General features: G+C 36.6%; 2 protein-coding genes across 10 annotated transcripts in view; one reads left to right on the forward strand and one right to left on the reverse strand.

Moving 5' to 3' along the window:
• Positions 1-25,742, forward strand: part of Cntln (centlein) — a 260,522-nt gene that overhangs the window by 34,105 nt on the left and 200,675 nt on the right. The gene's annotated exons all lie outside the window — the stretch shown is intronic.
• LOC102917930 (protein S100-A10-like) lies at positions 4-618 on the reverse strand. Its single transcript, XM_076563549.1, has 2 exons — positions 321-618; positions 4-165 (listed from the first exon to the last, which is right to left on the reverse strand). Exons 1-2 carry the CDS (start codon positions 549-551, stop codon positions 82-84), a joined length of 315 nt encoding a protein of 104 aa, XP_076419664.1. The 5' UTR covers positions 552-618; the 3' UTR covers positions 4-81.

Here is a 25,742-nt window from a genome sequence, read left to right on the forward strand (position 1 = left end):
TGAGAAGCAGTGAGGCAAAGTCCTCAAGTGACCCTGTAGGAGAGCATGCATCAGGCAGGGAGTATTAGGGCTCTGTTTGGCCTACTTATTTCCCTTCTGCTTCATGTGTACTACAAAATAGTCATTGCATGCAATGATGAGCCCTGCAACTAGTGATAAAAAGTTCTGGAAGCCGCCGGGCGGTGGTGGCGCACGCCTTTAATCCCAGCACTCGGGAGGCAGAGGCAGGCGGATCTCCGTGAGTTCGAGGCCAGCCTGGTCTCCAAAGTGAGTTCCAGGAAAGGCGCAAAGCTACACAGAGAAACCCTGTCTCGAAAAACTAAAAAAAAAAAAAAAAAGTTCTGGAAGCCGACTTTGCCATCTCTGCACTGGTCCAGGTCCTTCATTATTTTTTCCACAGCCAGAGGGTCCTTTTGATTTTCCAAGAACCCAGGGAACTCCCTTTCCATGAGCAATCTCAGATCTTCCTTTGTTAAGTAGTCTTTGTCCCCTGCAAATCTGTGAAATGTAAGCATCGTGGTTTCCATGGCATGCTCCATCTGAGACGGCATCTTGAAGAGGTCTGCTGAAACCTGGGCCCTGAGGCGCAGCAGTCATTGGGGAGAGCTGGACACACAGCGGTGATTGTTTTTATTGTTTTTTTTTTTTTTTATTTTTTTTGTGACAGGGTTTCTCTGTATAGTTTTGGTGCCTGTCCTCTGTAGACCAGGCTGGCCTCGAACTCACAGAGATCCACCTCTCTCTGCCTCTCGAGTGCTGGGATTACAGGCATGTGCCACCACTGCCCAGCAAGGATGAAATTTCTTAATGACCCAGGTTTTCATTCCATTTATTTTGGGGGTGGTTTAGACTAGTGAAGGAGCAAGCACCTGGGTGCAGGTTTGACATGGGCTGTGTTACTAAGTTTAACCCCAGCCCATTGCTACTCTTATTTCTTCCTTCCTGGAGTTCTGGAACCTTTCTTATTGTTTCTTTTCTCTTTAGAAAACTTACTTTATCCAATCCTTGGTGACTGATCACATAAGAATAAATTTTCGCAGACTTCCTTTGTTTAAGAATATTGTGATTCTCCTTTCATTTCCCAAATATATTTTTATTAAGCATACAATTTGGGCTAATGCATTTTGGTTTTAATATTTGAAAAATAGACCTATATTCTACTTTCCAATGAGAAATTTGCTATCATGTAAATCATTCCTCTGCCATTGCTTCAGGGTTTTTTATTAGTATTTATATTTTTACACGTTTTTCTATCAGCTCTTGGTGGAGGTTTCTTTTGACATATCCCTTTGGGGAGTTGTTGAACATTTTGAGTTATATGTTTTACTTACAGTTATAATTTAGTTGGTGTTTCTTTGTGTGCCTGCTATCTCGGTCCACATTCTCCTCTCAAGTGTGGACTAACGTCACATGTGTGTTAGATCTCAGGTAGGTCCTTGACTTACTGTTCAGAGAACACTCTCAGCTTCATGGAATAACTATTTCCATTTGACTGTTCATAACTTGATTCTTTTTGAGTCTTGAGCTAAAACAGCCTTCTAGATAGACATTGAAAAGGAGATAATGTTGCTGTGGATATCATTCTATATAAATAAAACACTGATGGCCAGTGACCAGGCAAGAAATAGGTTGCCAGGCAGGAAGTAGGTGGGACAAGGAGAGAGGAGAATTCTGGGAAGCGGAAGGCTGAGGGGAGGGACACTGCAGCCACCGCCAGGACAAGCAACATGTGAAGACGCTGGTAAGCCACCGGCCACGTGGCAAGGTATAGATTTATAGAAATGGGTTAATTTAAGATAAAAGAACAGTTAGCAAGAAGCCTGCCATGGCCATACAGTTTATAAGTGATATAAGCGTCTGAGTGATTATTTTAAAAGTGGATTGTGGGACTGCGGGGCTTGGGGAACCTGGAGAGAAGCCCTCCAACAACATAATGTCTTTGTGCTGTACCTGCCTTACAGGTTAGTTAGCTGTACATAATTATGCTACTTACAATAGGGTCGTTCCACCTGGAACAGGCTCTAACTTCTAGAAAGTTGATTCAGTTATTTACAAAGCCAAGAAATAGGTTCAGTGGTTGGTATTAAAGGGTCTATGACTTTTTTCAGAGCATCTTAATTTCATCTGTGTGTAGACAATGATATTTCATAATCCATATTGGCTATTGATTTTAACATTTAAGTGTGGCTCTCCATATCCTTTTCCATAGAATTATCATTTACTTATTTTTTGTGAGAGAAGATAAAATAATTTTAAGTAAATCAAAATATTTTAAACAGTATATAAATTCAAACCATATTATACTCATAATGGGGCATATCTACTCTGTTATTTGAAGTGTCATAGAATAGTTCTTATTTTAAAAACAAATTTATTATTTTTAATGTTATTTAACATGAAGCTGGAAGAAAAGAGTTATAAGAAAATCTCACTGAGTAGGGTTATGGAATTTATATATTTCACTTTATTACAATGAACTAAAAGTCTCACACAGCTAGATTAAGGTAACCTTTCAAACACTTCCCCAGTCAAAACTCGATACGTTTCAGTGACTCATACCAGTACTTCTCAACCTGTATGACTGCTTTGGGGATCCAAGGAGCCTTTCACAGATGTTTACATTTCAATTTGTAACAGTAGCAAAATTACAGTTATGAAGTAGCAATGAAAATAATTTTATGATTGGGGTCTCCATGGCATGAGGAACTGTTTTAAGGGGTTGCAGCATTAGCAAGGTTGAGAAGCACTGCTCTCTCCATACAGTTAGAATAGCCATTCAGGAGCAATGGAACTTGACACTTTTTTACACTTTCACTGTCAGTTACATTTTATGAACTTACCCACCACAAAACAGAAAACAACAACAACCCTGACAGGTGAAGCTAGATAAATAAAAAGCTTTACTACCCTCTTTCCTGATTCACATGTCTTTTTGCCTACATTCCATCTTTCCTCATCACCTAATAGTCTTTGTAAATGTATAAGGGAAGACATACAAATGTATAATTAGAATGTCACGCACCAAAATACAGTTTTGGTAACCTAAAATGTTCTTATAAGATACTAACCATAGCCTGAAGCCATTAGGTTAGTTTGGTAAAGATTGCCTATTGCTTTCAGTGTCTTTGGCTATTTTTATGTTAACATCAAAAATAAATGTTTCAAAGGAAAATGAACTGGATATAATTATATAAACAATGCTGAGATCAATGGTATTTAAAATAGTTGAGAAGTAAACTAAACATGAAATATACTTTTGCATCCACTTATTTGAAAATACCTGGAGGCCTTTTCTTATCCCAAAGGCATTTCTAATTTGCATAGCAAAGATAATATTATTTCTGTTTTCCTTTAATATTCAGTTAACAGTTATATTCAGATAAGGAGAGTACCTTACATGTGAAAAACTTGTATCTAATTTTGTGGTTCAGAGCTAGTCACACATAAAGTAAGTAACTTCTTGCTGAAACAGGAAAATGAGAACTTCTAGGCTTCAACTTGATTATCAGACAGCCTTATTTATGATAGCATTTTTGAGGCATAGTTCCAAATGGTCGTCTCATACTAAAGATTGCACTTTTAAAATTTATTTTATTATTTTTAATTGTTTGACAATTTTTTAGACATGTATTTTGATCAAATCTGCCTGGATTCCCTTCTGTTCCATCTCTCGCTTCTCCTACCACTTTTCCTCCTAACTCCGTCTGTATTTCACCACAACAGTTTACATGTTCATTTCCCCCTGAAGGCTTCCTTGCTCTTTTAGTTCTTAGTTTGCATTCTGCTTTTACCTGCTAAACATGTGAATATCTTTGGATTTTATTATTATTTATGTAACTTAGAAAGCAAAAATTACTATATTTGATTTATATTCTTGTGTGAAATATTTGCAAAGATCACAACAATGAGTCCATATGTGGAGCTGCCATGCTGTGTCTAGATACACTGTTCCTTGTAGTTACCCACCACCTCAGGCTCTTAACGTCTTTCTGCCTCCTCCACAGTGATTCCTGAGCCTTGCAAAGAGAGGGGATGACAGAGATGTCCCACTTAGAGCTAAGAATCCTGTAGTCCCTTATTCTCTGTACCTTGATCAGTTGTGGGTTTCTGTGTTAATAATCAATTGTAAATAGAACTGCACCAGTCTATGGGTATACCAATAAGTCCTTAGGAGTCAGTTTAATATCTATAGCATTAAAGCAGAATATCAGGATTAGGTCCTCTCCTAAGGCCTATTACCTGTCCAGTCACAGATTCTTGGCCTGATAAATGGGGCCAGGTATGATTTTCATCTGTGGAGTGAGAATCAAATCCAATCAGTCAGTGGTTGTTACTCTCATGATGTAGGTGCTACTATTGAAACAGTAAGCATGTCTTACTTAAACATGTCATACTTACCAAGGCAGTCATTATTAGAGCTTACAGGGTTTACATCTAGGTAAGACTGAAGATTATTTTTCCTCTCTACTAATGTACATAGATACTTCCAGAACTATGAAAGCCAGCCAGTAGAGATGAAGATTCCTGATCCATACCAACCTAATAACTTCATGTTCTGACTCAAATATGTGGTATCTTCAGCAACGTGGTCTTACTTTCAAGTTCTGTAGAGTAAACAAGAACATGGGCAATAATCTGTACTGTTTAGGGATCTATAGGCTTCCCTGACCAACAACTCCAAAGGAGATAACCCATTCCTAGCACTGAACTTTTTAATTGTCAGCCTGTTGTGTCTAATAGGAGCCTTGTGGCCCCACTATAGAGTAACTCCTTTTAACTCTCTTTATATATGTATATGTATGTATATGATGTATATGCATATGTGTGTGTGTGTACATTTTAGGATGTTTCTATAGTAGCAGGTTTTATATGATTTTTTGGAAGGCTATTGGTGTTAATATTCTCTCTTGGTCTTGCCTTCTCATCCCTCACTCCAATTTATCTCTTTTTGTTCCATTATTCTACTTTAGTCCTTTATGCCACTGTGTTATATCTTTCTTCCCTGAATGCTCCTTTCCCCATGGCTTCTGACTAATTTCTGTGGTTATTACAAATAAAATACACATATCTGAAGAATGGTTGCTAACATCCACAAATGAGAGAAAACATGCAATATCTGTCTTTGAGTCTAGGTTACCTCACTCATAATGATATTTCCAGCCCCATCTGTTTTCCTGTGAATTTCATAATTTTGGTCTTTTAAAAGCTGAATAATATTCTATTGTATAAATATGCCACCTTTTTCATAGTTCATTCACCATTGGATGGACCTCTAGGCTGTTTTCATTTCTTTGCTATTTTGAGTAGAGCAGTTATGAACATTGATGAACAGATACCTCTGTGGTGGATCTAGTCCTTTGAATATATTCCAGGGCTGTGTAGCTTGAGCACATGGTAGATCCATTTTCAGCTTTAAAAAAAATTCTCATCAGTTCTAAGAAGACTAAAATGAAACCTCCAAGTAGTTTTAATTTGGTGGCTAAAGCTGTTGAAAGTGTCTAGAAATGTTTCTCAATTATTTGTATTCCGTCTTCTGAGAACTGACTACTTAATTCCATGCTCCACTTTAATTTAGTTGTTTGTTTTCTTGCTGTTCAGCTTTTTGAGTTCTTTGTATATTTTAGATACACATCCACTGTCAGATGTATAGCTATTAGAGATTTTTACCACCTGTAGGCTGCTTCTTCACTTCAATGATGGTGTCCTTTGCTGTATAGAAGCCTTTTAGTTTCATGAGGTCCCATTTATTAATTATTGATCTTAATATTCATGCTATCAGGTTCTTGTTCAGGATGTCCCATGTCAGTGAATTTAAGTGCATTCCTTATTCTATTTTCTTCTCTATCAGATGCAGGATTTCAGGTATATGTTGAGGTCTCTGATTCATTTAGAGTTGAATTTTGTGCAGGGTAAGAAGTAGGGCTCCAGTTCAATATAACTCCCATCAGAATTCTAGTGTAAGTCTTCATAGAAGTTGAAAAAATAATCATAAATTTCATATGGAAATACAAAAGGCCCAGCAGAGCCAGAACAGTGAAATTTTTGTAATATTTCTTATACTTTTCCTTTACTAATAGATATTTTTTGTCTTGGTTTATAAATATTGGTTCATTTTTTTATTGTGCTAGTATTTTGTCACTTTTCAATGTGTATACTTCAGTAGTCTTTATGACTACTGAATTTAATGTAACTTATTTTTAGGTTGTGCCGCTTATTGTCATATTTACACACTGCCAGGTTTTCCCTCTTAGAAATATCAATACAATAAATGTACTTGAACATAAACTTTTGCTTGGACGTCTTGGGTCTAAAGTTGGAACTTTCAGAGACTCAGGATAATATGTAGCTCGTGTCAGATAAAGAATGTCCTGGTTTCATGGTACCTTCCATGAGAGCTTCCAGCTCTCTCTGTGTTTTATCATGAAATATTGCTATAAATAATAATGACTATCCATAAACTCTGTTTTGATTAAAAATTTTATAGATAACAAATTATTTTTTAACTCTATTTCAGTTTATGTGTATGGGTGTTTTGCCTGCATGTATGTCTGTGCACGATGTGCATGCCTGATGCCTGTGGAGACCAGAAGAGAATGTTAGCTCACGTGGTGCTGAAGTTGCAGATGGTTGTGAGCTGACATGTGGATGCTTGAATCGAACCTACAGCCTCTGGAAGAGCAGTCAGTGTTCTTTGTTTTGTTTTGTTTTTCAAGGAAGGGTTTCTCTGTGTAGTTTTGGTACCGGTCCTGGATATCGCTCTGTGGACCAGGCTGGCCTTGAACTCACAGAGATCTTCCTGGCTCTGCCTCCCCAGTGTTGGGATTAAAGGTGTGCACCACCACCACCTGGCTGCAGTCAGTGTTCTTAACCACTGAGCCATCTCTCTGGACCTAGAAACCATCATTATTATATGTAATTATAACTGTAGTTTTCTTTATATATTTTCAAGTCCAAGCTCAGTATCTAAACTTTTGTATCTGTAGACAGAAAGCATCATACTCAACAAAGTGTAATTGATATCTATTTTTAATAAGGACTTTCTTATTTTTGAACCAAGTCTTAAATATTACTTTATCAAATACAAATGTCTCCTTAATGTTTGCCAAAGAGGAAAAGGCATAGAGAAAAATGAACATGTCTATATTTACTTTTTATATTTCTATGTGAATGAAAATTAATTAAATTTTAACATGAAAGTATAGAAAATAAAGTATAGATTTATGTTTAAAGCAAAAGTAATATTGCTTAACAATTAGGACTCTTACATTGATATTACCTGTATCTGTAGACTATAATAGGGGTGTGTGTGTGTGTGTGTGTGTGTGTGTGTGTGTGTGTGTGTGTGTTACTATGAAGGGTTTTGCATGTGGCAAACTATTTACTATTGAGCTTCTACCTTAGCTTCTCTGTTTGGACATTCTTTTAAAATGACTTGTTTCTCGAGTGAGACATGCCAGTAATCCAGGTGAGCACAATATTTATATATTTTTATCTGGAAAATACCTTGATATTTATGAAACTCAGAATTTCATCTGTAGGATCTTAAACAATTAAGGAAATATTTTACTATATTTTGAGTGATTTTTAAGTTTTCTGATAATTTTTTCTCTATTGTTTAATTTGCCATCTTTTTGTTTTGGTTATTATACTTTTATTTATGAAAGTTCTGTTTTTTTTTAAACTCCAGTTTCTCACTATTTATAATATTTTTCTTAAATTCTTGAGTATCTTTCTCATATTTATAATTATGTATACGAATCCTTTAATTTTCTTAATCCATTACCTAATCCATCAGTGTTTATCTAGAATATATAAATTATGTTTTTAAACTAACTCTCACCCTGAGCCCAGGCTAATTAAACTCTTAATGTAACCAAGGATGACCTTGACCTTCTGAATTCCCTCTTGTCAGCCACCTCCCAAGTACTGAGATTATATATATATGCCACCATGTCTCCTCATTGGATCAGATGTTTCTACTTTTCATGTCTAATAATTTTTTGATTGAATTGTTGGACATTATAAATTTCATCTTAGTCATTGCCAGATTTTTGTTTCATTCCTTTAAAGAATGTTGAGGAGTTCCGTGCATAGCTCAGTGATAGAGTATGTGCTTAGCATGTGTGAGGTCCTCTGTTCAATATTTACCAGCAAAAAAGGAGAAGAGGAGGAGGAAGTAGAAGAAGAAGAAAAACAAAGACGACATTGTTGAAGATGTTGACGATGATGTTGATTTTTTTCTGGCATTCACTTATTTATGAGAAACTTCTTGATGTTTATGAAGTCTAGTTTTAATCTTTTTTAGGGTAGGTCTAGCCTGAGAAGCTTATCTTCTCTCCTAGGATCAATTTAGTTTTACTCATGTCTCAGGACTCTACTTAATGCTCTGAGTTCTATGAGATTTTTCCTCTGAATGATAGAAACATGAATTACTTTCACCTTTCTGTGACCTTCACAAATTATTCAGTCTATTCCTTTCTAGTGACTCTTCTGTACCTGAGTACTTTTCAGTCAGGCTTGATCAGTACTTGAATAAAAAAGGAACCTCTGCAGATTTTCAAAACTCTCAGTTCCACTCCACCTTTCAGTATGTTGCCATAAAGCTTCCAGCTGCATTCTTGAATCCAGCCCATGTCTCCTTGAGATCGTGAGCACTGGTTCTCCCTTTCTATTTGTAGTTTGAAAACTGTAGTAAGGTGGGCAATCCTAGAGCTTATCTTAAGGAACTTTCTTGAGGGTCACAGAACCTAGAGTCCTGTGTCTCTATTTACCATTGCCCTCCTTCCCAGGCCTCTGTGACATGTGACATATCAATTTACCCCACTTTTTAAAATAAAAATTCTAAAAATTAAAATCACATAATTTTCTACTTTCCTTTACTCCATCAAATCCCTCTAATGCCATCATTTTCCCCTCTCAAATAGTAGTCTCTTTTTCTTAATTGCTTTCGTTACTGGTGTGTGTGTGTGTGTGTGTGTGTGTGTGTGTGTGTGTGTGTGTGTGTCTACATATAAATATGTATGTATACCTGGAATATTGACATGTCTCACTCGAGAAACAAGTCATTTTAAAAGAATGTCAAACAGAGAGGCTAAAGTAGAAGCTCAATAGTAAATAGTTTGCCACATGCAAAACCCTTCATAGTAACACACACACACACACACACACACACACACACACACACACACACACACACACACACACACAGCCCTACTATAGATATAACCTGTTGAATCCATTTAATGCTCCTTGTATGTATGATTTCAGAGCTGACCACTTGGTATTGGATAACCAGTTAGGGGCTCATCCTTGGGGATGATGATTTCTCCTCTTCTTACCGTAGGTGCTAGTAGTTCTTTGTCTATGGATGGGGCCCTGTGAGATTTTCTCCTTCCATATTAGCATGCCGGATGGTGTATGTTATATATTTTTCAGGCATTTAGGTAGTCATATTGTTGAGGTATAATGAATGAAGTTTCCCTTTTCAATAAGGCACATTCTCACAGTAGATTTCCTGGTCCTCTGGCCCTAAAAATCTATCTGCCCACTTTCTGTGATGTTCCTTTAGCCTTAGGTGCAAGAATTGTGTTATAGATGTATTGATTGGGGCTAGGCATCCATGGTATTTGTTCTCTGAATTGTGACCAGTTACAGTTTTCTATAATGGTCTCCATATGTTGCAAAGAAAAGTTTCTTTGCTGAGTTGTGAGAGCTGCACTTACTGTGGGTATAAGGACAAGTATTTAGAATGTAGTTAGGAATTATACCAGTTTAATAAACTCATGGTAGAAGGTACTTCTCATGATACATGACCTCAGTAGATCCAGGGAGTTTATGCTCTGCTTTTTGCTTAGGTGCTAGGAATCCAAACTCATGTCCTTATGCTTACACAGCAAGCATTTTATCCACAGAGCCATCTTGGCCGCCCCAAAAGTTCAAGTTCTTTTATTTGTTGTTGTTATAGAGTCAGAGCTCAAACACCCCTCTCATAATGAAGTTACCTGATGTAGGTAATAATGCTTATATCATGGAGTTCATTTTTTATTACATTATTTTTTAAATTTTTAATTCAATAAGAAGATGGAACAGTTTTTAGCTAAAGTAAAATTTGTAATCTTTCCAAAGCCTTTAGTTTCTTGAGAATTAAAACTTTTTCCTTTAATCAGATATCCATGAACAACTCAAATATCATTCTAGCATATTTGAAATTCTTAATAGGTGAAAGGAAATTTCCCCAAACACCTTCATTTAACCCTAAAATGATGTGATTTCTTTTCTTCTTCTTCTAGGTTGGCCTTGAACTCATAGAGATACGTCTGCCTCTGCCTCCCCAAGTGATGAGATTAAAGGCATGCGTCACCACTCCCCAGCATGATTTATTTCATAATAAGGTACTTCTTATGTTCTTTAACACTTTGGATTTTATATTTGAATAAGGCATGAGCCTGGTGGAATAATGATATTGGTTTAAGAAGTGGTGATACTAAATTAGAGAGATAATGAATGCAAGTAAAATTGAGGGCATTAAGATTTTAGTAAAGATGACCATTTAAAAGTTCACTCCTCATAATTCTTAGATATTAAACCATGGATGCTTTCTCTCTGTGTATTTCTGAGATTGTATTTTAATTACATTTCTCCCTTCCCTTTTCCTTCCTTTAAGCCCTCCCATATACTCTTCCTGCTCTCCTTCAAATTCATTCTCTTTTTTCATTAATTGTTACGGTATACATACATACATACACACACACACACACACACACATATATATATATATATATTCCTATTATATAATACATAACACAGTATATTATATATCCCTATTATATATAATATATAATACAGTATATATTATATATATTCCTTCCAATTATAACCTGATCAGTCCATATAATATTGCTTCTATAAATGTTTTCTGGGCTAACTATTTAGTATTGGACAACCATTTGTAGAAGGCTATTTCTCTGGGATCTTAGCATTCCTCAGTTGCCTGTAGTTCTTTGTGTAGAGTTGAGGCCTCATAGACTTTCCTCTATTCATTTTGGCATGTCCATTGATATTTTCCTTGTTCAGCTCATGTTTGGGCAGTTTGGGCAGATTGGTGAGAATTTACTAGTGTAGCTTCTAATGTTACTAGGAGACACAATCTTACAGCAAAGTCTGTGATACTGTGGCCCTTACAGTCTTTCTGTCCTCTCTTCTGCAATGTTCCCTGGATTCTTCCTTACAGACTAACTCACGTTTCAATTGCTCTCTCTTCATCATGGCCTTAGCATGTTAGCATATTTTTCATGATGTCTCAAATCAAAAGTCCAAATATTTAACAGTTATGTTGATTAAGTATTTATATCCTAATAACTTAATAGCCATTAAGAATATCACAAATTAAGAATATCACAAAGTGAGGGAATTCTGGAAATGGAAAGTCTAGGTAAATGAGCAGGAACTACAGACCCAGGCACCACTAGCAGAATTAAAGAAATGGAAGAAGAGATCTCAAGTTTTGAAGAAACAATAAAATAAATAGATTCTTCAGTCAAAGAAAAATTTAAATCTAGAAATTTCCTGACATAAAACATCCAGGAAATCTGAGACACTATGAAAAGACCAAACTTAAGAATAATAGGAATAGAGGAAAGTGAAGAAGACCAGCTCAAAGACCTAGAAAATATTTTTAACAAAATCATAGAAGAAAAATTTTCTAACCTAAAGAAGGACATGCCTATAAAGGTACAAGAAGCTTACAGAACACCAAATAGATTGGACCAGAAAAGAAAGTCTCCTCACCACATAATAATCTAAACACCAAACATACAGAACAAAGGAAGAATATTAAAAGCTACAAGGGAAAAAGGTCAAGTAACATATAAATGCATACCTATTAGAATTACACCCTATGTCTTAATGGAGAATCTAAAAACCAGAAAGCCTAGAAAGATAGCCTGCAGACTCTGAGACCACAAATGCCAGTCCAGGGTAGTATACACAGCAAAACTTCCAATCACCATTGAGGGAGAAAATAAAATATTCCACAATAAAGTCAAATTTAAACAATATCCACAAATCCAGCCCTACAGAAGGTACTAAAAGGGAAACTCCAACCAAAAGGGAGTTTAGTACACCCATGAAAAACAGGAAATAAATAATGTCATACCATGTAGCTGGAGAATTTTTCTCCAGTTCCCGCCGCCAAGTCCTGCCAGTCCCGAAACCCACTTATAAAATAAACACACAGACTCTTACATTATTTAAACTGCTTGGCCATTAGCTCAGGCCTATCATTGTCTAGCTCTCACTCTTATATTCAGCCCATTTCTATTAATCTTTACTTTGCCATGTGGCTCGTGGCTTACGGGTACTTTACATCTTCCTTGTCCTGGCAGCCGCTCCAGTCAGTCTTCCCTCTCTTTCCTCCTTTCTCCATTCTCCTCTCTGTTAGTCCTGCCTATACTTCCTGTCTGGCTATTGGCCAATCAGGGTTTATATAGTGATATCCACAGCAACACCACTAAAATCAGAAGATGGGAAGTGCACACACACACACACACACACACACACACACACACACACACTTCTACTACCACAGATGAAATATCAGGAATTAAGAATCATTGGTCATTGATGTCTCTCAATATCAGTGGTCTCAATTCCCCAACAAATACACACATACTAACAGAATGGATGTGAAAGTAGGATCTGGTCTTCTGTTGCATGCAAGAAAATCTCCTCAAGATCAAAGATAGACATTACCTCAGAGTAAAGGGTTGAAAAAAGGTTTTCCAAGCAGATAGATAAAAGAAACAAGGTGGTGTAGCCATTCTAATATCTAACAAAATAGACTTCAAACCAAAATTAGTCAAGAGACAGGGAAGTGTACTTCATACTCATCAAAGGAAAAGTCCACCAAGATGATCTTACAATTCTTAACATCTCTAGTCCAAATGCAAGGGCACCCGTATTTGTAAAGGAAACACTACTAAAGCTTAAATTACATATCAACCTTCACACATTGATAGTAGGGGACTTTAATACTCACGCTCACCAGTGGATAGGTCATCTAGACAAAAAATAAACATAGAAACAATGGAGATATTAGATGTTATGAACCAAATTGACCTAACAGATATCTACAGAATATTTCATCCAAACATTAAAGAATGCACTTTCTTCTCAGCATTTCACAGAACATTCTCCAAAATCGAACACATACTTGGTCTGAAAACAAGTCTCACAAGATAAAAGAAAATTGAAATAACCGTTTGTATCCTATCAGACTACCATGGATTTAAGTTGAATTTCAAAGACAACAGAAACAACAGAAAGCCTACAAACTCATGGGAAATGAACAGTTGTCTTCTGAGTTAAGTAAACAGTTAACTGGATCAAGGAAGAAATAAAGAAATTAAAGAATTCCTAGAATTCAGTGAAATGAATGCACAACATACCCAAACTTATGGGATACAATGTAATCAGTGCTAAGAGGAAAGTTCATAACACTAAGTGCCTTCATGAAGAATTTGGAGAGTTCTTATACTAGCGACTTAATACATCTGAAAGCTCTAGAATAAAAAGAAGGAAACACACCCAAGAAGAGTAGATACCAACCCAGACTACTGTACCCAGTAAAACTTTCAATCACCACAGATGGAGAAAACAAGATATTCCATGATCAAATCAAAATTAAACAATTTTATCCACAAATCCAGCCCTACAAAAGGAATCAGAAGGGAAACTCCAACCCAAGGGGGTTAACTACATCCACAAAAACACAGGCAATAAATAATCTCATACCAGCATAACCAAAAGAAGGAAAACACTCCCCTCATGTACATACTACCACCATCAACAACTATAATAAATATACAATGGAAAAAAAGAAAGCATCTTTAACCAATGGTGCTGGTCTAGTTGATGTCAACATGTAGAAAAATGCAAAAAGATTCATATATTTTACCCTGCAAAAGCTCAAGTCCAAGTAGACCAATGACCTTAACATAAAATCATATGCACTGAACCTAATAGAATAGAAAGTGAGGAATAGCCTTGAATGCATTGGCATAGGAAACAACTTCCTGAACAGAACATCAACAGCACAGGCACTAAGATCAACAATCAAGAAATGGTACCTCATGAAACTGAAAAAGTTCTGTAAGGAAAAGACACTGTCAATAGGACAAAAAGGCAGCCTACAGTGTGGGAAAAGGTCAACATCAACAAACCAAGTAATACAATTAAAAATGGGGTACAGATCTAAGCAGAATTTTCAGCAGAGAAATTTCAGATGGTTGAGAAACAAAGACATGTTCGACATCCTTGGCTATCTTAAAGTTGTCAGAATGACTAAGATTAAAAACACAAGTGACAGCTCATGCTGGTGAGGATGTGGTGCAATGGGAAAACTCCTCTATTGCTAGTAGTAGTGTAAATTTGTACAGCCATTATGGAAATCAATATTTGGTTCCTCAGAGAATTGGGAATTCATCTACCTCAAGACCCAGCTATACCACTTCTGGGTATACACCCAAAGGATGCTTTACTCTACTACACAGACACTTGCTTAACTGTGTTCATAGAGGCCTTATTCATAATAGCCAGAAACTGGAAAGAACCTCAATGTCCTACAACCAAAGAATAGATAAAGAAAATGTGGTACATTCACACAAGGAGCATTACTCAGCTGTTAAAAACAATGAGATCATGAAATTTTCAGGCAAATGGATGGAACTAGGAAAGATCATCCTGAGTGAGGTAACTCAGATCCAGAAAGACAAACATGGTATGTACTTATAAGTGGATATTGGTTGTAAAGATAAACATGCTACAATCCACAGATGCAGAAATGTTAAGTAACAAGGAGGGCTCAAGATGGGATGCATGGATCTCCCTGGGAATGGGAAATATTCACAGGTTAACTGGTGGCAGCTGTGGATGGGAACAAGAGGGATCAGATGGGTAGGCGGTGGAGGGAGAGAATACTAGGAGTGATCACTAGAATTGGGGGCCATTTGGGAGGGCAATGTAGAAACCTAATGCAGTAGAAACTCCCTGGAGTCTTCAAGAGTAACCCTAGTAAAGAATCGTAGTAATGGGGGATAAGGAGCCTGAACAGACCATCTTCTCTAGCCAGGCAAGGCTTCCAGCAGTGGGACTTGGACACCAATCCAGCCACAAAACTATCGATCTACAATTTGTCATGCCTCCAAGATGTACTGGCATAATGGTGGCACAGAACTTGTGGGAGTGGCCAACCAATGACCTCTCCAACTTGAGACCCATGCCTGACATTGCCTGGATGGCCAAGAACCAGAGGCTGGATAGCCCAGAGGCTCAGAACAGAACCAAATACAACTGGGAAAAATTTTAATGAGATGATTACTAATGATATTCTGCTATACTCGTAGATCGGTGCCTAGTCTAGTCTTCATCAGAGAATGCTTCCTCCAGCTCCTGATGAGAGAAGATGCAGAGAACCACAGCCAAACACTAGGTGGAGCCAGGGCAACCTTGCACAGGTGGGGTATTACAGGATGTAGAGGAGTTGAGGACACTACCAGAACAGAGCCCACAGAATTAACTAAGCAGGGCTCACAGGGGCTCACAAAGACTGAAGTGACAAAAACGGACCCTGTATAGATCTATGCTAGGTACTCTGCATATACCTTATGGTTGTGTAGCTAGGTGTTCTTTTGGGACTCCTAACAGTGGGAGTGGCAGGTGTCTCTCACTCTTTTGCTTGCTCTTGGGCACTCTTTGCTCCTGCTGGGTTGCCTGGTTTAGCCTTGATATGAGGGTTTGTGCCTAGTCTTATTGTAACTTGTTATGCCATGTTTAGTTGATATCCCTGTGAGGCCTGCTTTTTTTTTTTTTTTTAAGCAAAATGTAGGAGGAGTGGTTTGCGGGAGAGGGCAGGATGCAGGGGTAGGAGGAGCCAGAAAGAGTGGAGGGAGAGGAACTGAGGTTGGGATGTAATATATGAGAGAAGAATAAAAAAGAAAAGAATATATGTGTGAGTTAAAATAAAAATCTACTTATTTATTCTTTTTGGTCTTTCAAGACAGGGTTTTTTGGCTGTCCTGGAACTTGCTCTGTATGTAGACCAAGCTGGCCTTGAACTCATAGAGATAAACCTGCCTCTTCCTTCAAAGTGCTGAGATTAAAGGTGTGCACCATCACTGCCCAGCTTGCATTTATTTATTCTTAACCATAACCATTTGCTTACTAATAGGATGTATGAGCTTATTGGGTACTGAATAAGTTCTCAAACTATGAAATCAGCTGACTACTGAAACTATTACTTCCTGTTTAACATTTGTTTTAGCTCTCTACTTTTCATCACAGCTGTTACAAATCAGCCATAGCATGAGATAGTACCATAAAAGGAATATAGTGCAGTCTGATATTGAACGTTTAGACTTGTTCTACCTGCCAAATTGTGAAATCTTAACTGATGTCAAGGTTGCCAAGTTTCCCACAAACATTTAAAATATCCTCAGTGCCATTCTATCTTTTTTTTTTTTTGGTTTTTCGAGTTTCTCTGTGTAGCTTTGCGTCTTTCCTGGAACTCACTTGGTAGCCCAGGCTGGCCTCGAACTCACAGAGATCCGCCTGCCTCTGCCTCCCAAGTGCTGGGATTAAAGGCATTCTATCTTTGATACAGTATTCCTGGGAACCTTGGCACATTCTGGATGGGAATAACTAACTCTCTAACAGTGTTCCTCCCTATTCTAGTAGTATATGGTTTCTGGCATGATTGAGGTTCTAATTTGTGTTTTAAAATAAGAATCTTGTTTGAGTAGCAGAGTTTCCTAAGAAACTGAACTAGGGGCTGGGGGATGGCTCAGTTGGCAAAAATCATTGTAGGGCCAGCTTGAGGACCTGAGTTGGGCCCCAACATTCATGTAAACATCAGGCCCTAAAGTACACTTCTGTAACCCCAGAAGCCCTAGAGGAGAAGAGGGAAGTAAACCTTGAGCTCATTGGACAGGCAGCCTAGCCAAATTGATGGCCTGTCAGTTTAGTGAGAGCCACTGTTTGATAAAAAACAATTGAGGGCAACACCTGATATCCACCTCTGGCTCCTACATGCATTTGCGCACATGGAGACATGTACCTGCATTCACACATGCATATACATAAGCATGTACGTATGGGACACACACACACACACACACACACACACACACACACACACACACACCAGGGTAAAAAAAACAAACAAACTAGTAATGGCAAAATAAAAAGGTATTGTTCTTGATGTAAATTTCCTAAAGAAGAGGTTTAATAAAAAAATTTGAGTAAATAGATTTATGTAATACATTTACAAATAATCTGTAATACAAAGAAATAGTGAACAAACAAATGAAACATTGAATGGGATAAAATGAAGAAATGCGTTATTGTGTGTCTTAGGGTTTTATTGCTGTGAAGAGACATCAGGTCCACAGTAACTTGTATAAAGAAAACATTTAATTGATATTGCAGCTTAGAGTTTCAGAGTTTCAGTCCATTATCATCAGGATAGGGAGTATGGTGGCTTGCAGGCAGATGTGGTGCTGGAGCTGAGAGTGCTACATCTTGTAGGCAACAGGAAGTCAACTGACTGTCAAGCTGAGGGCAGCCTGAGCAAAAGAGACCCCAAAGCCTGTCCCCACAGTGATGCACTTCCTTTAACAAGGCCACACCTAATGGTGGCACTCCCTTTGGGGGTTATTTTCTTTCAAACTACTACACTGCAAGATCACAGACATAAGCAGAAAGTGAAAAAATAAAGTATGTTGTATGTATAAGGCAATCTAATTGAAACCTATTTGTTATTTGTATTGTTATATTTTGTGTCATTCATTGTCTATAGTGAATTAAAGATGTTAATATTGAACTGTTTTAAATCAGTCTGCTCAACTGTACTTAACAGTACTTTGAACAAAATTTTTCTTTGAATGATGCATTTGACAGGAAGTATATTTTCAACTTTGTGGTGTGAAGGCAATACAGATTCCATCTTAGGGAAGGGCCACCATCTTAGACCACTTGCTGTACTCAGTTCCAGGAAGGACCTCAGAAATGTGCCATGACAACTTGGACAGGGAAGTATCCTCCTGCAGACATTCTGTCTGTGGTTTATGGCCCTTGAAGATATCTAGATAATTCTGCTGAGCAGCCCAGATAATCCTATTAAGCGGGTTGTGGTTCCCAGCCTAAAGTCTAACCCAATGGTTTCAAATGTGGTTTCACGCCAAAAGTCTAGACCAGTAGTTTCAAAAAATCACCTTGCTCCATATCCCTTCTACTTAATATACCAAGATACCAAAGCATGTAATTCCAGGCTTGTGGTTTTCCCTATAAAAACTCTCTAACTCTGGGATTGTGGCTGCCACTGCAGCACTTCCCTCCATCTGCCATGTGATGGCCTAGGTTCGAACCTAGCAGTTAAAGGATCCTTATGTGCTAGCATTGGAGACAGCTCCTGGGTGGTCTCTGGAGGTTTTGTGAAACGAGTACAACAGTGGAAATTCAATTCTTGTATACTATGAAGATAATATTTGCAATTCCATATTATCTTAGTTTAAATCATTGTAGAACAACTATGGTCTATTTCATTTCTGATACTATAATAAACACTATGACCTAGAAGAAATTTAGGGAGGAAAGGGCTTATATGGCTTACACTTTCAGGTCATAGCCTATAAATGAGGAAAGTCAAGGAATAAAATCAAGCAGAAACTGAAGAAGAAACCACAGAAGAATGCTGCTTACTGACTTGCTCACTTGTTCCTTGTATAGCCCAGGCCTATCTGCCTTAAAATGGGGCCTCCCACCTTGAGCTGAGCCTTTCACTGTTAGTCAAGACCATTTCTCAGAGCCACCCACAGGCTAATCTGATCAAGGCAGTTCCTCACTTGAGGTTCCTTCTTGCCTGGTGATTGTAGGTTGTATGAGGGTCACAATAAGAACTAACCAAGACAACACAGTGTTAACAGCTTATATTTATCAAATGTTTATTAAGAGCAATACTTAGCTCTTAGTTCTTCTCATGTACTGAGTGAATTCTTTTGTAACATTGTGGTAGGCCCCTTTATTTCTCTTTTACATATGCACTGATTGAGATGCAGAGTGATCAAACAAATTGCATAAGTTCAAGTAGCTAAGAAGTGGTGGAGTCACAATTTGATATGTAGATTCAGAATAATTGTTCTTACCCTAAGAGCAGAATGAACTTTGGCCCAAGTGTTAACTAAGAAGTTAGGAAAAAAAGAATCTAAGTGGGTGATTGAGCGTAAGGATCTCAGGTATTTTAAAACCTTTTATTAGTAGACTAAGTGAGGAAAATACTTGAACAGAATGTCTCAAGTCTTTAGAAGATAATATTTGTACTTGCTAGCATTTTATTCTATTTGTGCCACAGTTAATTCAAGATTTAAATTAGAACGTGTTTCATGATAAATTCAAGGGATTGGATTTTAACATTGAACACTAAGGCTGTTGAAGAAGTCATTATAATGACTCAGGAAGAGAGCATAGCCATGCCTCATCCTAATTTTGACCTATGATAATGCTGGAAATGAAGACTATTTGGCCTTCTTTGGCAGGCCATTGGTCTACTCTTCCTGTGCTCTTTAATTCTTAATGAAGATTGGCTTTCCTTATTTTTTGCCATTCTTAACCTTCGTGCAAGAATACTATTTGGTTGCTATGGATGTTTTAACTGTTTTGCGTTTTCCTTCTATGTTCTTAGGAGGTTTTGATTATAGTGTAGCTTTTGTACCTGACAGTACCTAATAAAAGCTTAAATTTAGTCAGAAGTTCTATGTAGTGTCTAGGATGTGCATAGCATTTGACAAATCACATGAACAGAGAAGAGGAGGAAGGGGGTTCTGGGAAAAACATGATGCTTCTCTTAGAGAGCTTATTAAGGAAGCATGGCTCTCTGAAAGTGTTCTCTGTGTCAACACTGTTTGCTTTACAGTGCTTGTTAATTACAGGAATAACTTTTCTATTTCTTAGCTTTATATCGAATCAGAATTTCTGGAGGTCTAAGGAAGATTAAATATTTATCATAAGGATTTTAAAAACTGACAGTAGGTGGTTAGGAGCACAGACTTAGAAGTCATATTTATCAGAGTTTAAATTCCTGTGCATTTCTTTGGCTTTCTTAAAACTTCCTAGGCCTGTTTCCACATATTTTAAGAGGATTTTTAGGTTCCGGCAGTAAGATGGCACTTCTCTGTGAAGCCAGAACCACATGATGGAAGGAGAGAACGATTTTTATTCAAGTGGTCCTCTGACCTCTGCATGTGCCATGGCACACATGTGCTCTCCCCCAAATAAGGAAATGAATATAAAAATAGATTTTTAGAAGGGGAGTAGAGAAGATCAATGAAAGAACTTCATTAAAATTTCATCCACTGATAGGGACTAAAAAAACGACAGCCATACTAGAAAGTTCTCACAAATGGTAAAACTTTGATCAAAGGTGATGTGAGGAAGGCTGTTTTCTCTCTAGCTTTATAAAACATATGGTTTATATAGTAGATATTTCACTCACCAGGTTGTGAATTTGTTTAAGATGTTCTTTTGTTTTAATTCACACATGACTTGCTAAGAAATTGTGGTTTCCCAATACATGGGATGGGGTTGGACTGTCTTCTTGTTAAAACAGCTTCATAAGCAATGCTGGCATGCATTCAGTGTGCTTCAGGAGAAAATCAAAGCCAGAAAGCTGGATATTTTGCTGTCTTTATGAATTGGAAAAAAAACCCCAAGACCCAGTTTTACAGTTATAAAGATTAAAATAAATTTATATCATTTATTGCAATTTGTTCTAATTGTCTGAAAAGAAGCTATGCTTAATAACCAGTGGTTATGAACTTTGGCTCTGCCCACTTGGTTTTGAAACTTGGTTGGCTACTTGTGTGACTCAGTCAGAATATTTCATACATCCATTTTTAATGCCTTAATATGTTTTAGTAAATAAAAATAAGAGTGGTTTTGAGTTATTGCATATATAGTGATTATGATAGTACCTAGCAAATAGTAAGTTGATTATCATTACTATCTTGTATTAGAGCTTAAATTCAGTAAACTTGTCAGTTTATGTAGAGTCTTGAGAAAAATCAGTTACTATCTTCTATATAATAGGCTGGCAGGGGTTATTCTTAGCCTGTTTGATGTTATTATTGATCTTTAATATTAGATTTTATTTGTATTCACCAACCCTAAAAATGATGTATATTGTATTCAAATTCAAAAATTGATGAATTTCAGGTTTTATTTTAATGTATACATGTTTCAAATTAAGCCTAAGCAGAGATTGCTTTGTTTGTTTTATTCTTGTAAATGTTGCATATTTGCATAAATTATAAAGATACTGTTTATTTGCTTTTTAAAATGTTTTCCTTTTGGGGGTAGGATTATTAATATTTTTTAACTTTCCTGCCTTCTTAATTGGGTCTGGAAATAAAACTCCATCCTAAAAAACAGTGAACCTAAAATAGGTAAGTTAATTCTAAGTTTTAAATGATATATTTATTTAGGATGTACATGTTGTAACCTTGAGATATGTATGTAAAGACTTAACAATAGAAATATGAGAGGCCGTCTTCCATTTTATGCTTGGAGTTAAAGTATAGAAGCTCAGTGAGTGGACTGCTGCCATAATAAGGTTATACCATGTACTCATCCTTCAGAAAAACTCTCCCCTGCTCCATTCCACCCCTAAACACATGGGCTGCACAGCTGCTATATGGCTGTGTTCTGTCCCATGTGTATTAGGCCCACACAGCCTGCAAAGAGGTTGCATTTTGGAGCATGGTAGTAGCATGGCTGGCTGGAGACCCCAGAAGTGGAGCTGCCAGAATCCTGCCATCTGGCAGTGTTGCTGCTAGGCTGTTCTACTCAGTGCATAAGGATATTTTTGCTGAGCCCTTTTTCTGTTGCCACAGCTATGAAGGCAGAGATATGGATGGATGGTCATGGGAGCTAGTAGGAAGATGTTTAATTAGAAACACTCTAGTGTTCAAGGTGAGAGAACATGCAATAAAAGTGTGAAGAAATGCATTTGAACTTTCACAATAGATTCAAGAAGCTTGACATCATCTTTTAACTTTATGAAGACCTTTAAATTAAAGAATTGTGAGGGTATGGTATAGAATAGCTATTTTGAAATTCTGATCATTTTATACACAGCAGGTGATACAGAAACACAGGTTTTGTTTTTTAAAAAAGATAATCATGATAGTTTTCATTTAGTGAAAGTTTATTTTCATTTCATTAAAAATTCCCCCAAACACTGAATATAATTCAACAGTCCATGGAAAAGAAAAAAAATATTATGTAGTTTGTGTATGTGCATATCTGCATATGAGAGCACAAAATATTGACATGATAATTGCAGTCAAGCCTGAGTGAGCAGTGGCCTGTGGGAATTCAGCTGGTGGTGTACCAACTGGATGGCTGCTCAGGACACAGTACAAAATGCAAGGTGCAAGTTAGCACTTTATTCAGCACAGGCAGGCATCATTTAAAAGTCCTTGGGGGCAACCCTGGTGATGTGCAGATGTTAAAACAGCCTGTTCTAAAGCGCTGATATTTCTGAACATTAGAAGAGACTTCTAGATTCTGAGTGAGAAATATTTACACATTTATTAAAGTCATACAATATATAATCTTGTCTGTTTCTTTCATGAATACTTTATGTAATGAGCTGAGTATATGCAGAAATATCTGGACTAGAGAAGTATAGGAAAATCAAGACGTTTAATTTGTAATTACAAAACAGAAAATGTTGTAAGCTTCAACTTTAGAAATGAATTTAGTAGGTAAATAAGAGTATTTGTTCTACTATTTAGTAATACTTAAATATAAGTTATGTTCATATAAATGTAATTTATTACTTATTTACTTGAAATATTCATAAATATATTGCTAGTATCATTTACAGAATCATATATTAGCCTGATTTAATTCTGTGTTCTACTTTGGACCTACTTGATTGGACATGGAAATCAAATCAGTTATTTTTTATGTGGGAGGCTTATTTTACATCCAGGTTCTGGTTTTAAGATATAAATTTAGACATTTATTTTTAAAATATAATAGTTCTAAATTTTGGTTATTTCATAAAACGAAATTAGATGTAAAAACTATAGAAGTGTTAATTTTATATAACTGAAACACTGCAACAGATGTTTGTATTAGGATCTACAAACAAGATACTAGCATTTTTATTTAAAAATAATTCTTACTATAGGATAGATTCCATGTGTAAGATATTTTTGCAACTACTTTTTCAGTTTTTCTTAGTATCTAATTCATAGGTATTACAACACTAACTCTACATATTCAAAACATGAAAACAGTCAGAACACTTCATAGATGAAAGGGTAAAGAATTTGATAATAGTATAATTCTCATTTTCCTAAACTTCCATGTTTATCAGTCTTGCTGTTTTGGGAATATAAATGTTTACTAGAAATTGGGGATATTTTAGAAAATGAAAGCCAATACTACATATAAAATGTACATATAAGGGGCACCAAATTTAGATGTGAGAAAACAGTCAGGCAGCTTTATTATGTTCTTTATTATTATATATCTGTCAATTAAGGACAATCAACCTCTGTAAGTTTTGCTTTTTAATTTTCTTTGTTTTCTAATTCATACCAATATCATTATCTCATTTACAGTTAAATGTTTCTTTTAGACTCTAATATTTCATTTTGACATCTCATTAAAAATGGGCTCAAGCCCAGAAAATATGATCCTGTCATATTGTATAATATATGACATGGTCTATAACACAATAAAAATTTGTTTCTTAATGATTTAGAATAATTTCTCAGTTTTGTAGTTTAGAAAAATGGCAGCAAGTTAGCATGGTAATTCCTGTGGCTGAGTGCAGCCGTGGTAAGTGTTTACATGGGTGGTTCTCCTGGGGAAAGTGTCTGGAGCTTTAAACTTGTACACATCTGACAGCCTTTCTTCACTCCATTTTTCATCCTAAAGAAGGCTGCACATACTCTTAGCTCACATCATTATTGCACATCAGTGGTTCTAATTAGCTGAACAGGAGTTTGTCTAAGCCATTGATCATCATCAACTTCTTGACAGGGTTTTCTTTTTCTTTCTTTCTTTTTTTTTGAGGATCCTTTTAAAAATATCTTGCACATACTGTGTACAAGAATTAATTGAATTATCCACATAAGTCCATGGTGTTATAAACAATCTGTTTTTAGATCATAATTTCTAAGTAAAAAGTATTGGTACATGTTGCAGAGTGTTCTGTTGGGAACATTTTATTGTATTGGAAGCATTAATTATTCTGTCCTACAAGAAGAGTTGTTGAACTATTTACATCAAGATTTTGAGTTGTCATTTTTTTCCATTTAAAATTATAGTCAGTTTAAGATTTTTTTTGCTATAAAATATCACTAAAGTTTATCTTTGAGTTTACACTTTGTATAATGTATTTAATTTGTGATCTATAGCTCCAGTATTGTATTACCTGGTCTCTTTATAGCCATGTAAATGATTGTTGTTGCAGTAGAATTTAGTGTGTATCCTAACCACTTGAAATCAGTCTACCTGTAACAAAATACATATGCATACTCAGGTGGTTCAAACTACAAAAAGTTATTTCTTAATGGTCCTCAAGTTAGCAGATCCAAACAAAGGTGCTGGCAAAAATGTTGTCTTTCTCAGTGGCTACCTTTTTGTATCTTTATAGGGTTTGTGTGGTAGATCATCTAATGTCTTTCTTAAGAGTGTTAAAATAATTAATGAGGGCCCTGCCTCTCTGACCACCAACCTTTGAGGAGCCCACCCTCAAATATCAAAACTGGAAATAGAATCTCAACATAGGAATTTGAGAGGGAAAGACATTTAGTGCTCCTTCCTTGGAATTTTTTGGTTCAGTATGTCCAGAGTTGAACGCAGAGCTTGCACTTGTAACTTAGGTAATATTCATGCTATTGCTTTGACAGCCTGTGAGAACTAATGGGCCCAGGAGGCCTCAACCCTACACAAAGATAGGCACCTAAAGAATGCTAGGAGCAGGAGAAGTAGCCTTCCAAAGGAAAGAGCATACCAATTGATGGTCCAAAACCAAATGGTCAGCCCTGAAAACATACCTATGAGCAGTGTGTGTGTGTGTGTGTTATAATTGGCATGTTGACTAATCTGGTTGGCTTGCCCTTGTAAGGTTCTTGTGAAAGTGACTTACTACAGTGATTTTGTAAGTGCTATGGTCACATCATTTCCACTTAACAGCATTTCATAGGACTCCTCTCCATCCTCGAGCTCTTATATATATTCTTTCTGTCCCCTCTTCCATGATGTTCCTGGAGCCTGGGGAAGTTGATATAGATACGGGCTGAGCACTAAACAGTCACTTATTCTGAACATTTCTACAAGTTACTGTCTCTGCATTACTACCCACTGCAGTTTTGCCTTCTAAGGTTGAGAGCAGCACTAATTTATGGGTATACACATAAATGTTTAAAAGGCAATTTGACAAGTCTATTTAGCAATACTACAGTAGTAGGTCCCCTTTCCTTCTAGGTCCTATAACATTCCAAATCAAGTTTACAATGTCAGGCATGAATTCTGTCCTGTGTAGAAGGAAGGCCTCAAATCCAATCAGAGAGCAACAGATTTTGTTAGTATGTTTATTCAATGTATAGCTTCAAACAATTCTTCGTCTAGTGTGGTTAGGAAAAAGCAGTAAGAGTAGATAGTATCTAATTTTT

This window comes from Peromyscus maniculatus, chromosome 2, assembly GCF_049852395.1.
Source record: "Peromyscus maniculatus bairdii isolate BWxNUB_F1_BW_parent chromosome 2, HU_Pman_BW_mat_3.1, whole genome shotgun sequence".
NCBI classification, from domain to species: Eukaryota; Metazoa; Chordata; class Mammalia; order Rodentia; family Cricetidae; genus Peromyscus; species Peromyscus maniculatus.